The sequence below is a fragment of the Sorghum bicolor genome, chromosome 2 (assembly GCF_000003195.3).
Source record: "Sorghum bicolor cultivar BTx623 chromosome 2, Sorghum_bicolor_NCBIv3, whole genome shotgun sequence".
Classification (NCBI taxonomy): Eukaryota; Viridiplantae; Streptophyta; class Magnoliopsida; order Poales; family Poaceae; genus Sorghum; species Sorghum bicolor.
The window spans coordinates 49,179,078-49,199,010 of record NC_012871.2 but is presented as its reverse complement, the minus strand read 5'-3'; the positions used below and the strand labels follow the sequence as shown (position 1 = coordinate 49,199,010).

At 42.8% G+C, this 19,933-nt stretch overlaps 1 protein-coding gene across 1 annotated transcript; it reads right to left on the bottom strand.

The window, feature by feature from the left end:
- On the bottom strand, nt 19,413-19,694 carry LOC8071857 (60S ribosomal protein L22-2). The gene has a single exon (XM_002459941.1). The coding sequence runs from the start codon at nt 19,692-19,694 to the stop codon at nt 19,413-19,415; it is 282 nt and encodes a 93-aa protein (XP_002459986.1).

The following is a 19,933-nucleotide window of genomic DNA, read 5'->3' as shown; positions in this document are numbered from 1 at the left end:
GTTGTTGTAAGAATTGTTACCTTGATAATTACCTGAGTAGTTAGGCCTCTGTTGATTCCAACCTTGAGTTTGTTGAGGACGGTTGTAGTAGTAGTAGTAGTTGTTGTTGTTGATGTAGTTCACATCCTCAAGCATCTCAGGACAGTGTTTGCCTGAGTGTTCAGTGTCTCCACACTCCTCACAAGTCATGTGAGAGTCGTAGATGTGCATAACTTCTTTCTTGTCTCCAGCTCTATCATCGAGCTTCTTCATGAGCAGGTCTAGCTTTGCAGACAGCATGTCTACCTCCTTCAGCTGATGCATACCTCCACCTCTCTTGCGTGTCTGGGTCCTCTCTTCATTCCAGCTTTGATTGGACACCATCTTCTCCACAAGAGCTGTGGCTTGTGGTATAGTAAGTGATAAGAATGCTCCTCCAGCTGCAGCATCCATGGTTTCTCGAGCACTGTTGCCGAGCCCATGATAGAATGTCTGCATCAATAGCCAACTCTCCATTCCATGATGGGGACATTCTAGGATGTAGTCTTGAAAGCGCTCCCATGCTTCTGGAACAGATTCATCATCTTGTTCCTGAAAACTTGTAATCTTCCCACGAAGAGCATTGGTCTTGCCCATGGGAAAGAACTTTGCCAGGAAGTTTGTTGAGCAGAGTGCCCACGTAGTATTCTTCTCCTTTGTAGCGTAGAACCACTGCTTCGCTCTTCCTAACAGTGAGAATGGGAAGAGGCGAAGTAGTATAGCGTCTTTGGAAACTCCTGCTATGGTGAATGTGTTGCAAATCTCCAGGAAGTGTTGTAAATGAGCACTAGCATCTTCGTGTGCCTTCCCACAGAACTGGTTAGATTGCACCATGTTGATAAGTCCAGGCTTGAGCTCAAAGTTGCCATCGATCTCTGCAGCAGGTCCAGTGCGGATGTTGTCCGTAGTGGGAGCTGAGAACTCGCGGATTGATTTGTTTGCCATGGCTTCGAACTCTGAAGACAAGTTCCAGTGATCTTCTTGATTGGATGAAGCTTCTTCGTGAAGTGTTGATGATTTCTTTAGCTTGGCTCTCGTCTTCTTGAATAATGCTTCGGGATTGTCAACAAAATCCCCTGGAAGATGTCTTCTATTCATACATTCCCCTGCATAAGATAAAATAGAAAAATATCGGGGTAAAACTGTATGAGAGAATAGATAAGCTCAATCATATTAGTGATGCGAATGATAAATCAAAATCTTTTATTCCATTCCTGATTGGTAATCAACCTTCCCCGGCAACGGCGCCAAAAATGCTTGTTGGGTATTCTTAACATCATTACCAAAAGTAGACTAAGTTCTCTAAATCTAGTAACGGTGCCAAAAATGCCAAACCTATCCCTCACACCACTTAAGCCAAGTTGTCATCCCCAGCATGATATAAGAGACGCGGTATTGAAATATGCAATTGCTCTTCTAAATAAATAATGAATGAGATCTGCAAGCGGACAGATTAATACCGATGCAGCATTTTAACCGGGAAGTATTCCAGGTATCGTTATTTATATTTTTACCACTGGGAAGGGATTAGAAATCATCACTATTGATTACAGAATAGAATATGAGATTGAGCATCTATCATTGCATGTATAATTGAGAACATTATATCTAACTCATCATACAGGGATAAGTGTCACATAAAAGATATATGAAATAATAATAGTGACAAGGATAACTAATCTGATCTAGCCACATAATAAATATGATAAGCACCTCAATTAGATACTCTAGAAAGTCATTAGCATGGTATTAGAACGAACTACAAGAATATTCCCTAAGTTATTCTCAACTATATAGTCTAGCATTATCATAATTAGTGCAAGCATACTTAGCAATCATTGCGAGACAAGACTACGCCCATGCATAGTGATATTAGCAAGGAATATGAGAAATATAGCAATCACTCCCCTGTAATAATGTTGCTCTGCCAGCCCAATACACGAGAGGGGGACTATATAAGAATCAATGAAGCTGTCACTATCACGAACCACCCCATGATCTGGCATATTGGGTACAATCACAGATAAATACGGTATAAGCACCACGCCTACACAATATCTATCATTTACCCATGGATCCGATGGATAAAAGCTATACGATCCTAAGCATGTATATAGATCTAATCTAACTAAGCCAAGTACATAACTATGATAAACTAAGAACAATATAATCTTGAATATAAGCAAGTAGAGCAAAGTCATAAGCAATATATTGAAGTAGAACAAAGTCATATTCATAATATTGAAGAACAAAGATAATTAGAAAGCAATTAGAAGCACAATTAGAGAATTACCAAGAATCCTCCTGACAGATCCGGAAACCAATCGAAGATTGACTCCTTCTAGTTCTAATCCTATGTAGCTATGCTAATCTAGATGGCTAATTGATGTGGTGGCTCTAATCTTGATCAAAGGCTTCTTCTCCCTTGATGGAACAATGAATTAGGGTTGAGAGACTCTCTCCTCCAGGGGCCAGGGGGTCTGGTTTTATAGTCCCTTCAAGTGAATATGGGCCCTTGGATCAAACCGACATAGATTGTATGGTTTAGATTCATCCTTTAGGTCGGTGGAGATCTCCCGCAAAGCAGAGTCCTGATTGGACTCAGGGAGGGGGCGGGCGCCCAGTAGGACAGGGCGGGCGCCCTGCCTCTGGCCCCGTTTCGCCTCCGCTTCGGTCTCGTGGCTTCTGGAGTCTTCTAGATATAAGATAATTGCACAGCACGTTAATATCTTTACGTAATCCCGACATGTGGGCCTTTCTTCCATATTTCCTGATAACCCCCTACAGAAATAGACAAACACCAAAACTCGTGGAATTCTGTTAGATAAAACCCTAAGTCTAGATCTTGATTTCATTTGGATCCTTTTCTTTATTTATTTGATAATTAAATTTGATACTTAAGGACCGTCAACAGGAATATATATTTATTTTATTTTTATGCCACCACAATGAATGTACTTATGGGTTTTATGCCATGAGCATACTCACATGGGGCTTACTATTTTTAACATTTTTATTTTCTTTTCAAGATGATATGAACTTGATTAACTAAGCAAACTATTTTAAAATAGATTCGCTAGATGGCGTAGTCGGTGGTTCCGGCGGCGCATACTCTTCATGTATAACTATCTTCTTTCTCCACACCTGCCTCGGTGCACTTCTCCTTCGTACTCTGCCCATCCGTCCTTGATGATTTTCCTCCTCTGGTTGCAGTTGCGTCATCTTGTTCTTGTCCTGATCTGCTTAGAGTCCTGAGCATAAAGTTGAGGCTGGAGCCAAAGTCGCAGAGTGCTTCTAGGAAGTCCACCATGCCGATGGAGATCAGGATGACGGGGCGTCCTGGATTGTCTCTAAGTAGTTTGGCCTCTGTTGATTCCAACCTTGATTTTGTTGAGGACGGTTGTAGTAGTAGTTGTTGTTGAAGTAGTTTACGTCCTCAAGCATCTCAGGGCAGTCATTGCCTGAGTGTCCAATATCTCCAGTGTGTTTGTGCTCATAGATCTAGATTCTTCACTTGGTGGAGTCTGGGAGTTGTAAAACTCCTTCATATTTTGCTCGAAGTGTACCTGCTCATAGAGACAAGGCAGAGATCAAGTGCATGGGCTCTGTTGGTGGAAAACACCAACAGAACCAAAAGTGTATTTGTTCTTCTCTAACCTCAAGCATAGTGAGCAAAACAAAGTTGATGGATAATAAGATCATGAGTGTTATATATATATATCTTCCAAAGATTGAGTGTGCAACATTTTAGCTCATAAGATTAGGAGTGTGGGATCACAAAGGTGGAAGGACTAAACATGTTGAATCGACTGGGTTGGTTAATCTAGAGTTGTAAATCATACATGTTTGACTCTTTTATTCATGTGGACGCCAGAACCAAGGAGAAGCTTATAAAAGTGATAGTCAAGTACCTTAAAATGTTACCTTACTTGAAGAGTGATGGTACAGTATCACCTTGTGGAAGCTTTCCTTTCTTAGCAGTTGTGCATCGTGTTTGTGGCACCCTCCATGGATCACCTCTTGTGAGCTATGCCTTCCTTGTGTAAATTGTTAAACTTCATGTGTCTCTCTCTTTGTCTCCAATGTGAGTTTATCTGAGGACTTCCCAGGTCGATATTGAAAGTTTTCCTGCAGGGATTAGTCCAACAATATATCCAATATCTACTATAGCATACTATCGGCTCAAAAATCAACCTAGACACCATGTCTAATTTCATTTAGGAGGGTATTTTAACCTAAGCATCATTCTTAATTTAAACTCCCTTGGAAGTAAGATCATCAGCCCTAAACTAAGCACCATGCTTAATTAAGAGATCAATGAAACTACTCCAAACCTAGACATATACTAAAGCAAATAAAGGTAGCCTGAGAGCATTTATAGAGATCTACTCAAGTGGAGATGAAGTAGTGTGATTAGTATTTAACAAATTGAGCATGTCTCAAAGGTAGGGACAACCAACATAGCAACATGGCAAAGGATTTTTTATGTAAAGTACTCCCCCAAGCTTGAATTTTGCAAAATTCAAGTTTGGATGAATTTAATTCAATGTTGTATGATGATTGGTTGGACATACATTGTGCTTGTCATTCATCCGATCTTCTTGCTTCAATCCTAGAAAGGTTAGTGACAAGAATACCCGAATGAATTTTTTTACAATTATCCTTATATGCTCAATACACAAGGTAATGTTGTAAATAATTAAAAGCTCATGTTACGATCTGATCAGTGCTTATTTTAGGACACTAAGCTTGTCCTTGGGAAACCATCAATTTATGTCAGCGAAGTGGTTTCCCCTCCAACGCTGACCTATATCAGATCAACTCAACGAGATCTGTAATATTTAATATAGACATATGCATCGACAACCGCCCTTTTAAAGTTTTTATAAATAGAAAGGATGAGGGGGTTGGAGATCTCGAATGTGGTGATGTTGGAAAAACCAATGGATTGGGAAGATGTTGCATATGAGCATGGAGTAAATGAAGTGGCTATGAAATAAATTCCATGCTCATTAATGCTTAGAGTGAAATCCATGTGGTATGGAGAAAATGATAAGGTCAGTGTGGTAAAAAAGGAAAAGAAAACGGATACATGGACGACTTGGTTCGAAACTAGCACAGCTACCGTTCCCCGGCAACGGCGCCAGAAAGCTTGTTGGGTATTTTAAACGCAAACAGAAAAATCCGCAAGCGCACGGATACCGATGTAGCTTTCACCCGGGAGTATTCCAGAGTATCGATTTTCCACAGGGAACGTGAGTGTACTAATTAAGATTCAAGATCGCCCAAGGATAACTATATAATTATTTTTGGTGGGAAGAGAGGAAGTTTCCTAAGAGTTCTCTAGTTGATATAAGAATCAAGAATTACTTCAAGATTATCTATTTCGGGACATCAGAACACTAACCACAGAAAGAGATGAGAAGGGGGCTAGGAAGGTCTGACTATGGTCCTACAAACACCGATCCGAACGAGGTGGAATACGTCGACCGTTAGGGTTGTCACTACCCTATGGCTACCACAACAATTCGCAGGATTGGGTGCAATTCCAGGTAATTGCAAGACTAAACACCACGTCTAATCTATTAATTACTACTCTAATGTTTCAAAGATTGGAGCACTTGATGCAAGCGGGAGTCCAATAAATAACTTGAATATAAATAAAAGTAATTAGAGAACTTAGGAATTATGAATTGAAGAACCTAGAGAACGGTGAAGAACGAACCAGTTGCTGCAAAAGTATAATGTTGAGGAAGATCCGACAGATCCGGCTCCTCCTCCGCTCTCCTCTTCTCTCTCCCTATTTTCTAGATTACAACTAGAACTAACTAGAACTAGAACTAGAGGAACTAGAACTAGAACTAGAACTAGATGAATTAGAACTAGATCTAGATGAACTAGAGGTAGAACTACAAGAACTAGAGGGATCCTCTCTACTTGGATGAAGAATTGAAACCCTAGCTTTGATTCTGTAGAAGAGGTATGATCTCCAGGGGCCAGGGGTCTTGTTTTATAGTCCCTTCAAATGAATATGGGCCGTTGGATCAAACCGACATTGATTGGACAGTTATCCTTGATCCTTTAGGTCGGTGGAGATTGATCCTGAAAGAGAGTCCTGTTTGGACTCTAGGAGGGGGCGGGCGCCCAGGTCAACTGGGCGGTCGCCCAGTGCCTGGCCCCGTTCGGCCTCCGCTTCCTTCCCGTGGCTTCTGGAGCCTTCTAGATGGTAGAAAATTGCGCGGCACGTTAATATCTCTATGTAAACCCGACGTGTGTGCCTTTCTTCCGTATTTCGTGATAACCCCCTGCAGAAATAGACAAACACCAAAACTCATGGAATTCTATCAGATAAAACCCTAAGTCTAGGTGTTGGTTGCATTTGGATCCTTTTCTATGATTAGTTGACGGTTAAATGTGAGCATTAAGGACCGTCAACACCAGAGTATGTCAATTCAATGATGATGCCCAATTACCAGTCATCGGCAGGGCCTATGCCGATGAATGCTAACAGTGGATGGACTGGGTAGTTTGTCTTTCCACAGATGCCTCAGCAGAATCTTCAGGCTGTAGGGTTTCAACAAGGACAAATCCAACCTGGGTTTCAGAATCAAGGGTTGGTCAACCAGCCGATGAATCTTGGTCAGCAAATTGGTGGTCAGATGGTTAATCCAATGTTGCATGCAGATCGTGCACCTCAGAGACACGTAGAAGCTTATCAGCAGGTGCCAGATCCACAGCCGCCTCGTCGACAAGATGTCGATGCTTATTGGGCCGATAAGATAACTGAAGTGATGAGAGACCAATTTGGGATAAAACCCAAAGTCAACACTTACTCTTATCAGACACCGTATCCTCCTGCATATGACTTAATTCCACTTCCAAATCGGTACAACGTACCAGATTTCACTAAGTTTTCTGGACAAGATGATACATCGACTATGGAACATGTTAATAGGTTTATCATCCATTGTGGAGAAGCTACTAACAGAGATGAGTTAAGGGTTCGCTTGTTCTCATCATCTTTGTCTGGATCAGTTTTTACTTGGTTTATTTCGTTACCTCCCAACTCAGTAATCACTTGGGCTGATCTAGAGAAACAATTCCATAAATACTTCTTTTCTGGAGTTCATGAGTAGAAGATTACCGATTTAGTCAGGTTGAAGCAACGCAATGATGAATCGGTTGAAAGCTTTGTGCAGAGGTTGCGAGAGGTTAAGAATAAGTGCTATAGTCTAGTTCTGGATGATCGGCAGCTAGCCGATTTGGCTTTCTAGGGATTGTTGCCACATATCAGAGACAAGTATGCTTCTCAAGAGTTCGAGAGCCTAAGTCACTTGGTGCATAGGATTTCTGACCAAGATATCAAACCCTTTGAGCCTAAGAGAGCATGGAATAAAAAGGTGTCATTTGTCGATGAGGCAGCAAGCTCAGACTCTGATGAGGAACCGGTCATCAGCTTGGCACAGTGGGTAAAAAATAAGAAGCCGATGTCTTGCCCTTTTGGGCATAAAGAGTCAGAGAAATTTGCATTTGACATCACCAAGGCCGATAGGATATTTGACTTTCTACTTTAGGAAGGGCAAATCAAGTTATCACCCAATCATGTGATTCCATCGGCTAAAGAATTAAAGAAGATGAAGTACTGCAAGTGGCACAATGCAACATCTCACAGCACAAATGAGTGCAAGGTTTTCAGGCAACAGCTGCAATCGGCTATAGAATCTGGGAGAATTAAGTTTGATAATTCCAAAGTTTAGAAGCCAATGAAGATCGACCAGCATCCGTTCCCAACAAATATGTTGGATGCTAAGGGAAAGACCAAGGTTTTAACATCAGAGGCAGCTGAAAAAAGTGCATCGGTGGATCCTCAACATCAGATTACTACCGATGATGCTAAAGGCAAAGGTCTGATTCAGGAAGGAACCAGCTCAGGATGGCTTCCCCGATCAGGTATTGTAATTACTCATAGAAGGCACCGGGAAACCTGGCAACAACGTGAAGATCGGTATCAGCGCCAACAGGAGGATTATCGTTGGGAAGAAGAAAGACGCCGGCAGGAGTGGAATCGGCATAAAGATCGTTGGAATTGCCCGTTCTTTATCCACTGTTGGGAATAGAACATCAAATTGCCCACTGTTAGAGACTGCCCTGAGTGCAATGGTTATGATCGGTATGATAGACCTCATCAGCAGTATCAAAACAATGATCGGTGATTTAATGGGCCGATTAGGGGAGAGCTTCGGTTCATGATCGACTGGGGGGCGCTGTAACAGAACCGACCAAATTATAAGAGATTAAGCCTAATAGTGACCATTTGCATAGTCGAACTATCACGCTTAAGCCCATATAATCCCGGTAGTCCGTGAAATCTCGAAGGACTTCAAACCACACATCACATATACAGCCAAGATCGTAATAAGTTTAGCGGTCGCCATCCACAAGCACATTCAGGTTACAACATTCATAAAATACGTCGGAGTGCTTAAAGTTATTACAAACCAAGTTCTTCAAGTAGCGGAAGCTTCATAGTTTGAAATTACAACACACACGATAAGTCTGATACAGTGCCATAGTTCGGTCATTCCCACAAAAGCAAAAGAAGAGACGGAGTGACCATCGCCCTTGGTCTAGTCATCACCCATAGCTGGGTACAGACAGAGGATGCAATAACCATAGTACATTTGACCATCTGCAAAACAACATGGGAATAGAACCCTGAGTACAAGAAGGTACTCAGCTAGACTTACCCGTCATAAACTTAAAATAAAGACCCATCAAGGATCATGAAGGCTATTTAGTGGGGTAGCTGACAACCATTTTGCAAGGACCGCAAGGTTTTATTACCCAACCTACATAGATCTTTTCTTCTTTAAATCTGCTCAAGTTGAAAGTACCATTATCTATTACCTAGGTTTGCTCCTGTGCTATTACAAGCAAGTATGAGACTATGATAGTACCTCATCACAGCAGTCATAAACCCGTTTTATTATAACCCAAGTGTTCCATAGTCCTTACTACGAGGACGAAGCTCATGTCAAGTGCTCACTATCCAGGAGCGATGGCGATTCGAATCGATTTCTAACCAGCTGGCGAGGTATTCCCCACACAAACCACACTCACTGATCAAGTGAGCTACAGATCACCGTATTACACTATCCAGGACCAATTCGCGGGTTCGGCAGGCACCGCCAGTACCCGAGGACCGTTCCGGCGACCGAGGTATCCAAGGTATACCAAGGTTGCGCGCCGCGCCCTCGTCGTTCTCCTCAGCCACCACCAATACAGCGCATGGCGGCTCGATTCCCGGCCCGGATAGTGTTCAGGCTTCGCGGTCGGAACGACTTATCCTTCCAGCTAAGTGTGGGGCATGCGTTCAACATGACAAGAGGGCCGTCAACGATCGGTCCTTAATCGACACAGGCAGGGGCACCATGGTCAACCCACCATAAGACCCTGCCCGGTCTCCAATTACATTCCACACTTGGTTATTTCTTTCCCCAAGCAACCACTGCTTAAACAAGCAGGTATCCACCTATATCTCGCAGGTGACAGGACATCACCCGACTTCTACCGGACTAAGCAAGCTAAGCATAGACTCCGCGCCTGTCTACATAGGACAAGGTAGATGAACGAGTAGGGATAACAAGGAGTACATATGCAGCAACGGTATCAGGCAACTCCTATCACTTAATATGCAATACAGTAGAACAGGTATAACACTTTATATAAGTTAGCGAGAATAGGGAGACTTAGAATGCTCCGGGGCTTGCCTTTCTCAAACGTGCTGGGTCGGTGATCCGGACACTCCTGCAAATCCTCTCCGGGTTCCTGTGCTTCCGGAGGTTCCTGCTCCTGAAGCTCCTCGGGTTCCTTGGTTCCCACCTCGTTCTCCTGCGAGCCTGTATGATGCATACATGCTCATGAGGGGAGTGCGAGATGCCCGAGTGGATGCTTACATGAGGGAGTACCAAAGGAGTCATGTTATGATGCATAGGTAATGCACTTGGTCATGCTTATTACAAGGTAGTCAACATCATCCAAGAATAAACAATTGAATCAAACATTTATTACAATCTCTTCTATAATTATTTTTCAAATGAAATCAGCAACCTACATGATGCTTCAAAGATACACCAAACCCAACTTAGTCCATTCAACCCACATACACAACCATTCATAATTTTCTTTATTCATTTCTAAGCCCATTAAAAATCACATGCAATTCTGTTCATCAATAAATTCCAGAAAAATTACAGGAGACTACTAGCTAATCATAAAGTCTACTGTAAATTTTTCATAATTTTTGGTTACTTATTTTGAGCCACAAAAATCACAAGATTAATGGATAAGGCAAGTATAATCACCCTACTGTGATATAAGTGTCAAACAACAGATTTCATATTTTTACAATTTATCTAATATCATAAGAAATACCCACAAAATTTTCTAGATTGATTGCATGACCCATTTAATTATTAAAAATCATAAAGCACTGCCATGCAAGCATTTAAATTGCCATAAATTCATTTATACACCAAATAATATGTAACAATATTTTCTCAGTGAGTAAACACACATGCAGAGCCAGCAAAACAAGTTTCACATTTTTCTGAGCCATATTTCATTTACTATGCATTTTCCAAGTTTAACAAAATCATGGATAAAATATATTCACACAGAAAAGTTGCTCCAACATGACATGCAATTACATCAAACTGTAGATCTGGAAATATAGAGCACACCAAAATTTATTTCATTCAATTTGGAGCTGTAGAACTCAAGATATAGATTTTACAAACTTTAAATCAATTTCTGGAAAACACTTTTTCAAGAAAACCGACGAAAAACGCTACGCTCACCCAGATCTACACCGACCGGGGTACCCCTGCGACTGACAGTGGGTCCCCGACCCCACCAGTCAGCGAGACCTAGTGGGGGCTCACCTCCGACGAGCGGATCTCGCCGGCGGTGAGGTCTCCGGCCACGGGGTGAGCACCAACGTGCTCCCTGCAGCAAGACGCACCCAGCGGTACCCTTGGATCGACCAGAGGACGGCCGGAACACCTCCGGCGAGCATGCATGGCGGCACGGCGGCGCTGCTCGCCGTGGCCAGGCTGCTCCGGCGCGGTAGAGCGTGCGCAAACGCCTCTCTGAGCTTCCTCACCTTCCTACCGACCTAGCGCAACAGAGAACGAGCGAAAAGACGCAGGGAAACGCTAGATCCGCCGCGGCGGAGTACTCCGGCGAGCTCGGGGTAACTCCGGCGAGCGATTCACGGCGCTCGACGGACTCTCACCTCGGTAGAACGTTCGCACGAGCTTACCCTAGCGACGGCGAGTGCCCTGGTGCTCTCGGCGTCGAGCTTGATGCTCTGGTGTGGCCGGCGACGAGCGGCGGAGCTCTCTCCGGCAATGGCGCGCGGAGGAGCGGCTGCTGCGGCGCGGTTCGAGCGGAGGAGGAAGGAGAAGGAGGGCGCGGGGGACAGAACGGGCGAAATGGTCTGGGAGCCAGCGCCGGCGTCCCGACCAGGGGGGTTGGAGGCCGGCCGCGGCGCGTCCAACGCCGGCGTACGGCCGCCACGTGGCCGGCGCCGGGTGGAGCAAGGCGGGCGCCGCGCGCGCGGGAGAGAGGGGAGGGGGAGCGGGCCGCGCTGCCCAGCTGGGCCAGAAGGGAGGCGGGTCGGCCCAGCAGCGCCTGCCCCCTTTTCCTTTTTTTTTAAATTTCTTTTCTCCAAATTCTTTCTAAATTCATTTGGACCAATTTAAAATCATTTTCACCTCTTGCTCCCAAAAACAAAGTTGTTCCAAAACAAAAACTCTACCACTTTGCTTTAACAAGTAAGACCAAATTCCAAACAGAATTTGAATTACAAGTTAAAACTCAGTTCTAGGTTTTAAATAAATTCTTTTTGGATATTTTTGTATAAATTCCATTTCTCAATTTCCATAGCTCCAAAAATTGCACAAAAATGTTCTTAATTCTTCTTACACCTAAAGCAACCTAATTTGAATATTTCACTATTTTAGAAACAAGTATCATATTTTTAACATATTTAAACTCATGAAGTGAAGCACATCAAATCATAATTTGAAAAGAGTGTCATGCTCATGATGCTTATGCTTGATGGAATGCTTATGCATGGCTTTGGTGAGACTAAGTGCATGCTTAACACCTAGGGTGTTACAGGCAGGCTCAGTGTGCATGACAGACTTGGTGACCGTGTCGGGTACTTTCCCATGAGCCAAGAAGAACTTGAAGAAATGGCAGATGCACGAGTTCCCAATGAGTTCATATTTTGTAGGGATGCTAATAGTTATCGAGTGGAGTCAAGGGAAAATCGTCGTCCATCAGTAAGACAGCCGCAATGGTGTCCAGAGGGGTTGACTAGAACGCAGAAAAGAAGGTTGCAGCGTGAAAGACGAGAAGATTTGATTAGAGGAGAGAATTCTGGCAAATCTGGAGATCAGCAGCAGCTGGATCTTAAAGGAAAAGGGCCATCGTCAGATGTTAACATGGTATTTATGTTGTCGATGGAGTTCCTTGTGCCGTCCAGTGATGATGAGGAGATGGATTTTTCTGACCAGATAGCTCAGTTGGCTCTGGATACGATGACGGCTATCTTTGAAAAGCCTGCCGACAATGAAAGGCAGCATCTTAAAGCTCTATTCGTCAAAGGAAGGGTTGACGGGCAGCCGATGACCAGGATATTAGTTGATGCTGGGGCTGCTATTAATATTATGCCATATGTAGTCTATCAGAAACTTGGGAAAGGAGATCAAGATTTGACCAAGACCGATATGATGCTAAAGGACTTTGAAGGAAATGTGTCTCCGGTTAAGTGGGCAGTATGCGTCGAGTTGACCATCGACAGCAAAACCTTGCCGACAACTTTCTTCATGATCAGTGGAAAGGGTGCTTATAATTTGCTACTAGGGAGAGATTGGATCCATGCCAGTTGTTGCATCCCATCAACAATGCACCAATGCTTGGTTCAGTGGGTAGGTGACAAGATTGAGATTGTCCCAGGAGTTTCTTCTTATGTCATCGCATCGGCAGAAGCAGATACTTATGAAAGGACCAGGTGCATCTCAGGAGAGATTTGGGAGAAGAATTTCCTCAAAGTTGCCGATTATGAAATTCCACCGATCCAAGCAGTCGGTTCTGATGAGGAGTTTCAATGGATAGGTTCACCGATGATGGAAAATTAGGCCAGGGGTTTACATCGGCCAAAGATTTAGTAGAAGTAGATATAGGGTAATGGTGATAAGCCTAGACCTACTTTTATTAGTGCTAAGTTAGATTCTGAGTGTAAGCAACAGTTAACCGATTTGTTAAAGGAATATAAAGATTGCTTTGCTTGGGATTATACTAAGATGCCTGGTTTAGACCGATCGATTGTTGAACATCGGTTACCTATCAAGTCCGGATTTCGGCCACATCAGGAGCCAGCCCGTCGATGTAATCCTAATATTCTTCCTGATATTAAGGCCGAAATAACTAAACTTATTGAAGCTAAATTTATTCGGCAGTGTCGGTATGCCGAGTGGATTTCCAATGTTGTCCCAGTTTACAAGAAAAATGGGAAGCTTCGAGTCTGCATTGATTTTATAAATCTTAACAAGGCTACGCCGATGGATGGCTACCCAATGCCGGATGTCGATTTGCTAGTCGATGCTGCGGTTAGACATCGGATCATAAGCTTCATGGACGGCAATGCAGGATATAATCAGATATTCATGGCTGAAGAAGATATTCCAAAGACCGCATTTAGATGTCCTGGTTATGTTGGGTTGTTTGAATGGATAGTCATGACCTTTGGCTTGAAAAATGCTGGTGCTACCTATCAAAGGGCTATGAATTTTATCTTTCATGAGTTCATCGGCAAGCTGGTAGAAATTTACATTGATGATGTGGTGGTTAAATCTGGGGATTTCACAAAGCATCTTGCTGATTTGCGAAAGGTGTTGGAATGCACAAGGAAACATGGTTTAAAGATGAATCCTAATAAGTGTGCATTTGGTGTATTGGCAGGGCAATTTCTTGGTTTCATGGTGCATCAGAGAGGAATTGAAATTAGTAGGAGATCTATTGATGCTATCAACAAGATAGTTGCTCCTACCAACAAAACTGAACTCCAGTCTTTGATCGGCAAGGTAAATTTTATCAGGCGGTTTATATCTAATTTATCTGGTAAAATTCGTGCTTTCAGTCCTTTGCTTAAATTGAAAGCCGATCAAGAGTTTGTATGGGGAAAAGAGCAACAGTTAGCCTTGGATGAAATCAAGAATTATTTAACAAATCCTCTAGTTCTGATTCCACCTTAGCAAGGAAAGCCTTTCAAATTATATTTATCTACCGATGGGATGGTCATCGGTTCAGCTTTGATTCAAGAATTTGAAGGGAAAGAGCATGTGATTTACTATTTAAGTAGAAGATTGATTGATGCTGAGACCAGGTATTCGGCCATTCAAAAATTGTGTTTATGCTTATACTTTTCTTGTATCAAGTTAAGGCACTATTTGCTATCGGCCGAATGCACTGTTATATGCAAAGACGATGTAGTCCGATACATGTTATCTATGCCGATTATGAGTGGTAGAATCAGTAAATGGATTTTGGCACTGTCGGAGTTTGATCTACGTTACGAATCGGCTAAGGCAGTTAAAGGGTAGATTATGGACGATTTTGTAACTCAACATTGTGGTATGACGGGTACTTTGGAAATTGTTCCTTGGACGCTCTTCTTTGATGGATCCACGTGTGACAGGGGGGCAGGAATCAGCATAGTACTAATCTCCCCTCAGGGAAGGAAGTATGAGTTCTCTTTGCCGATTGTTGCCACGTCAACAAATAATCAAGCTGAATATCAAGCTTTGATCAAAGGGTTGGAATTATTAAAAGAAGTTCAGGCTAATGCTATTGAAATCTTTGGAGATTCTATGCTTGTCATAAATCAACTGGCTGGAATTTATGAATGCCGAAGCGAGGTCCTGATAGCCTATTATGAAAAGAGTATGCAACTATTAAAGGAATTCAAGGATTTCCGATTAGAGCATGTTCCTCGGTTACATAATGAGGAGGCCAATCGGTTGGCTGAGCATGCCTCGGGATATCAACCCATATTGAATGCGTTATCGGCAATAAGTGCCGATGATTGGAGAAAGGAGATTATTGATTATTTAAGGGATCCATCTAAGAAGGTTGAGAGGCGTATCCAGTTTCAAGCTACCAAGTATGTGCTTCTCGAGGATGAGCTATATTATCGAACAATAGATGGGGTTCTTCTCAAGTGCTTAGGTGATGATGAAGCTAAAAGTTTGATGGGAGAAATCCATGAAGGAGTGTGTGGAGCACATCAGTCGGCTTTTAAGTTGAAATGGATGATCAGGAGAAATGGGTATTATTGGCCGACCATACTTGAGGATTGTTTTAAGTATTTCAAAGGATGTCAATGATGTCAGAAATTTGGCAATATTCAAAGGGCACCCGCATCGGCCATGAATCCCATTATTAAACCTTGGCCGTTCCGAGGATGGGCTATTCATCTAATCGGCCAGATTTACCCACCATCAAGCAAAGGGCATAAGTTCATCTTAGTTGCCACTGATTATTTCACTAAGTGGGTTGAAGCTATTCCTTGGAAGAAAGTTACATCGGCCAATATGATTGATTTTGTGAGAGAGCATATTATTTACCGATTTGGTATTCCTCAAACGATTACTACCGATCAGGGTACTATGTTTACATCGGGAGAGTTTGATGAATTTGCAATCGGTATGGGAATTAAAGTGTTGAATTCTTCTCCTTATTATGCTCAAGCCAATGGGCAGGCCGAAGCATCTAACAAATGAATTACTAAACTCATCAAACGAAAGATTGAAAAAATCCTAGGAGGTGGCATACATTGTTGAGTGAAGCTTTGTGGTCATATCGGATGGCATGTCATGGGTCGACTAAAGTTTCACCTTATCAGTTGGTGTATGGACATGATGCAGTGCTACCATGGGAAATTAAGACCGGATCTAGGCGACTATCTTTTCAAGATCAGCTGGCTGCCGATGACTATGCTACTTTGATGAAAGACGAGTTAGATGATTTAGCAGGACATCGGCTGAGGGCTTCAATAAGTATAGAAGAAAATAAAAAGAGAGTTGCTAGGTGGTATGATAAAAAGGTAAAGACTAAGGAGTTCGCTGATGGAGATTTGGTGTGGAAACTAATTTTACCGATTGGGACTAAAAGTTCGAAATTTGGGAAGTGGTCTCCTAATTGGGAAGGTCCTTATCGGATAAATCGGTCTGCTCCTGGTAATGCTTATATTTTGGAAACACTCGAAGGGGTTGAATTTCCCAGAGCATTGAATGGAAAATACTTAAAGAAATATTACCCTACCATATGGGTCGATGCATAAAAGCTTAAGTGCCGATAACATTCCTATCGGCTGGATTAAAACGTATCTTGGACTAAATATGATGTTTTAAAAGGATGCCGATAAGAGTCCTATCGGCTAGACCAAAATAATCAGGAGTTTTTAAATGAAGAGCAAAACACACCGCCGATGAAGAGTTCATACATTCAGCAGGGCTTGGATGGCCGATATGGCGTGCAGACGGATTTGATCGGCTTCTTCTATCTCCTTGATGTCTTAATTGGCAGAGCCTTCCATCGGTTTCAGCTTCTTCTTCATCTGCAGTGCCTTGCGGGCTTGGAGGTTTCGCTCTTGTTCGAGGGTCTTGATCGTTTCGGGTAGCTGACTTTCTTCCTGTTGAGCTTGGGACAGAGCCTCTTCTACTTGCTTAAGCTCTGCCAACAGGGCTTTCCTTTTTGCCGATAGGTCAGAGATCTTTTGTTTCAGCGTATCTCCTGAGGATTTTAGAATGCCGATGCTCTTGTGTTTCTCATCGGCAAGGTGCTTCACTTTCATTACCTCCTCCGAGAGCTGGGCATGAGTTGCTCTATCGGCAAGACGTTGGGCAGCCTTTTGATACTGAAGCTGGCGGCTCTCTAAGTGTGCAGCCTGAAAAAGAGTCTCTTCGGCATCGGCAGGGATCTGACCTCTGAGAGCTTTGAATAGAGCTTTCGCTGGATCAGAGTCGTCGACTAATTGGTTTGTATCCTGATGAAGCAGGGCCAGCAGATCCTCCAGTTTAGCTCTGATTTCTGCCGATGAAATCCCTACTGCTTGAGAAGAGCTTGCTTCCTCGCCTTCATCATCAGAAATTTCAATAGCAAAAGAGAACAAGCTGTCCGGAGAGTCTTGTTCCTAGGAAAGAAAATAGAATAAGTTATTTGATGATCAAGTACTAGTGATGATAAAAATAGAGATCAGGTGGCTTACTTGTTTTAGGGCAATTTCTCGCCTCTGGCTAGCTGGGGCCGATGGTATCACAGGTTGATCGACTAGAGTTGCCGATGGAATGATGTCAGCTGAAAATGATATAATAATAATGAGTTGCAAGTTAAAAAAATCCATCGGCAAATAATCTTATGGACAGAACCTTACCTTGAGGGCACTACAAGAAACACATGGTTTTTTAACGTTTAGTTATGTCACAATATATGAAATTTATGTTACAAATTAAGATTTGTGACATCTAGTTGACAAAAAAATTTATGTTACAAATTAAGATTTGTGACATCTAGTTGACAAAAATCAAAACGTGAAAAAGCCCGCGTCATAAAATGATTATGTGACATTTGTTTAGTTCATGTCACAAACATATGACATTGGTTTAATGTCACAAAATCGTAGACCTTGCCACATGGCAGTTGACATGGCAGGAAGAAAAAATGTCACAAAATAAGTTTTGGCCTACTAAAGCCCACATAGCTCATGGGCCTAAAATATTTAGAGTGGTGTTAGCTAGTCCATTATTTTCAACTACAACCCAGATATATTTCAAGCCCACAACAATTCAGCCCATATAATATTTTTTTACTCTCATAATGCATCCCTATTTTATCCCACATATTTCAGCCCATAAAATTCAGCCAATATAACTGCATCCATATAATTTTTCAACATATAAAACATCAGATCCAAATGAATTAACATCTCCACAGTAAATACAATATCATTACATCAATCCACCAATTCATTACACATGTAGGGTCTCAAGGGTAAGAAACAGTTTTTGCTTTCTTTTTCTGAACTGCTTCATCCAGAAACATTTCAACAATGTTCTCTGTTCCACACAACATAATTTTACCTATGGCTAGGATACACATGCAAGCATCATGCAGCTATCTTTCATCTCCTTTCTTGGGTCTTGTATTCTCTGGAGCAGATGGATCAAATACGTGGGCTTTCTGGATTTGCCTAAAATTAAAACACATAAACACATAAGTACAGTCACGATGTTCCGAAGGCATGGTTCATAGAAAAGCTAACCAATGAGCTAGTTGTACCTCATGCAAACAGATAAGTTTGAATTGAAATTAATGTAAGAGTTTTGGTGGAGTAAATTGCAAGGGACCACAAATTGTTTGAAATTATATGTAATCCAGCAGCTAACATTTGCCATTAAAATCAGTATGTATGAAGTTCAAATAGACAAGATGTCTACTTTATCAGACAGACAATTTTTCCACATCTAATTTCCCACCCTATGTACAGAAAAACAAGAATCAGTTTACAGCACCCTTGTTTGCATAACACCATTCAGAAATTCAGGGAGAGTACATGCAACTGAGAGGACCCTTGTCTTTTTTGTCTATTTTTATCATATGCAAGGATAGGTTCCTTCTTAACCTAGCTTCGGTACAGCAATGTGCTAAGACAGCAACCTTAATTTTATTTATTGCATAATCACAGGTATGCACCTGCCATACAACAATGTGCTAATAAAACTGTCAAGCCAGTTACAAGTTCAAAATGTGATTTGTCCAAAGCAAACTTAATTTTAATTACTGCATAATCACAGAATGATTCACTAGCTGCAACAAAAAAAATGTACAGTCCATCCCCTTCGGCACCAATACGAACAGTGGATCTATCTAGGTGAAAAATATATGTCAAATTATTTACAAATTATTCACAAATTTCAGAAAAAAATACAGACATCAGAGGAAGAGAAGAACCGAGTGCAGAGCTCCATCGCTGGCGTGCGGCAGCATGAGGCGTCTGGTCAGCAGTGCGTGCGCGGGGCGTAGGCAGCCCACCTGGGAGTACATGCTCATACAGTCATATGCATCACGCCGGGCAGCCGTACTTGCCTGCAAACATCGGAGCTCAGCGCCGAACCGTGGCCAAATCGAACGGCCGACAATCAGCTCAACGCCAAATCGTGCCCAAATCTAAAAGCCCAAAAATCGGTTGAGTGAAACTAGAGAAACAACTGGTTGATGTTTAGCCTTTCTGATAAAGAAATATGCATTCGTGGATCTGAGCAGGATTAACTAGCACGCTTTGTGCTTATATACCTCTTGGAGAAAGGCCCATCGGAGGTGACGGTGACCTTGGTCTTATCGCGGGTGACGGTGATGCCCTCGCCGAGGTTGCCAGCCTTGCCGCCGGCGACCTTGATGTGCTCCTGCAGGAACTTCTCGAGCGTGGAGATCTCCATGATCTTGTCCTCCACGAGCTTGGTGCAGTAGATTGTGAAGGTGACGGAGCCCTTCTTCTTGGCGCCGCCGCCAGCGCCGCCCTTCGCCCCAACCGCCACGCCGCGCGCCATCTCCTCTCCTCTGCCTCGCTCGGCTCATCCGCGTGCGCCGCTGCTTCGTTGGTGGCTGCGCCGGGAGGGAATAGGGTTTCTGAGGATGCACCGCTGAGATGGCTTACGTATGTAGTAGGGCTGAACGGATCGGACGGCCACGATTGGTTTGCAGTTTGGGCCTTTCGGCTGTCATGGGCCTCTCTTTTGTGGCCATCTTGTGTGCCCGTTCAGAGATGGAGTGAACGGTAATTTTGGTC

Excerpts from the sequence above, each read along its gene's own strand:
- LOC8071857 (XM_002459941.1), bottom strand. The coding sequence starts at position 19,694 with ATGGCGCGCGGCGTGGCGGTTGGGGCGAAGGGCGGCGCTGGCGGCGGC.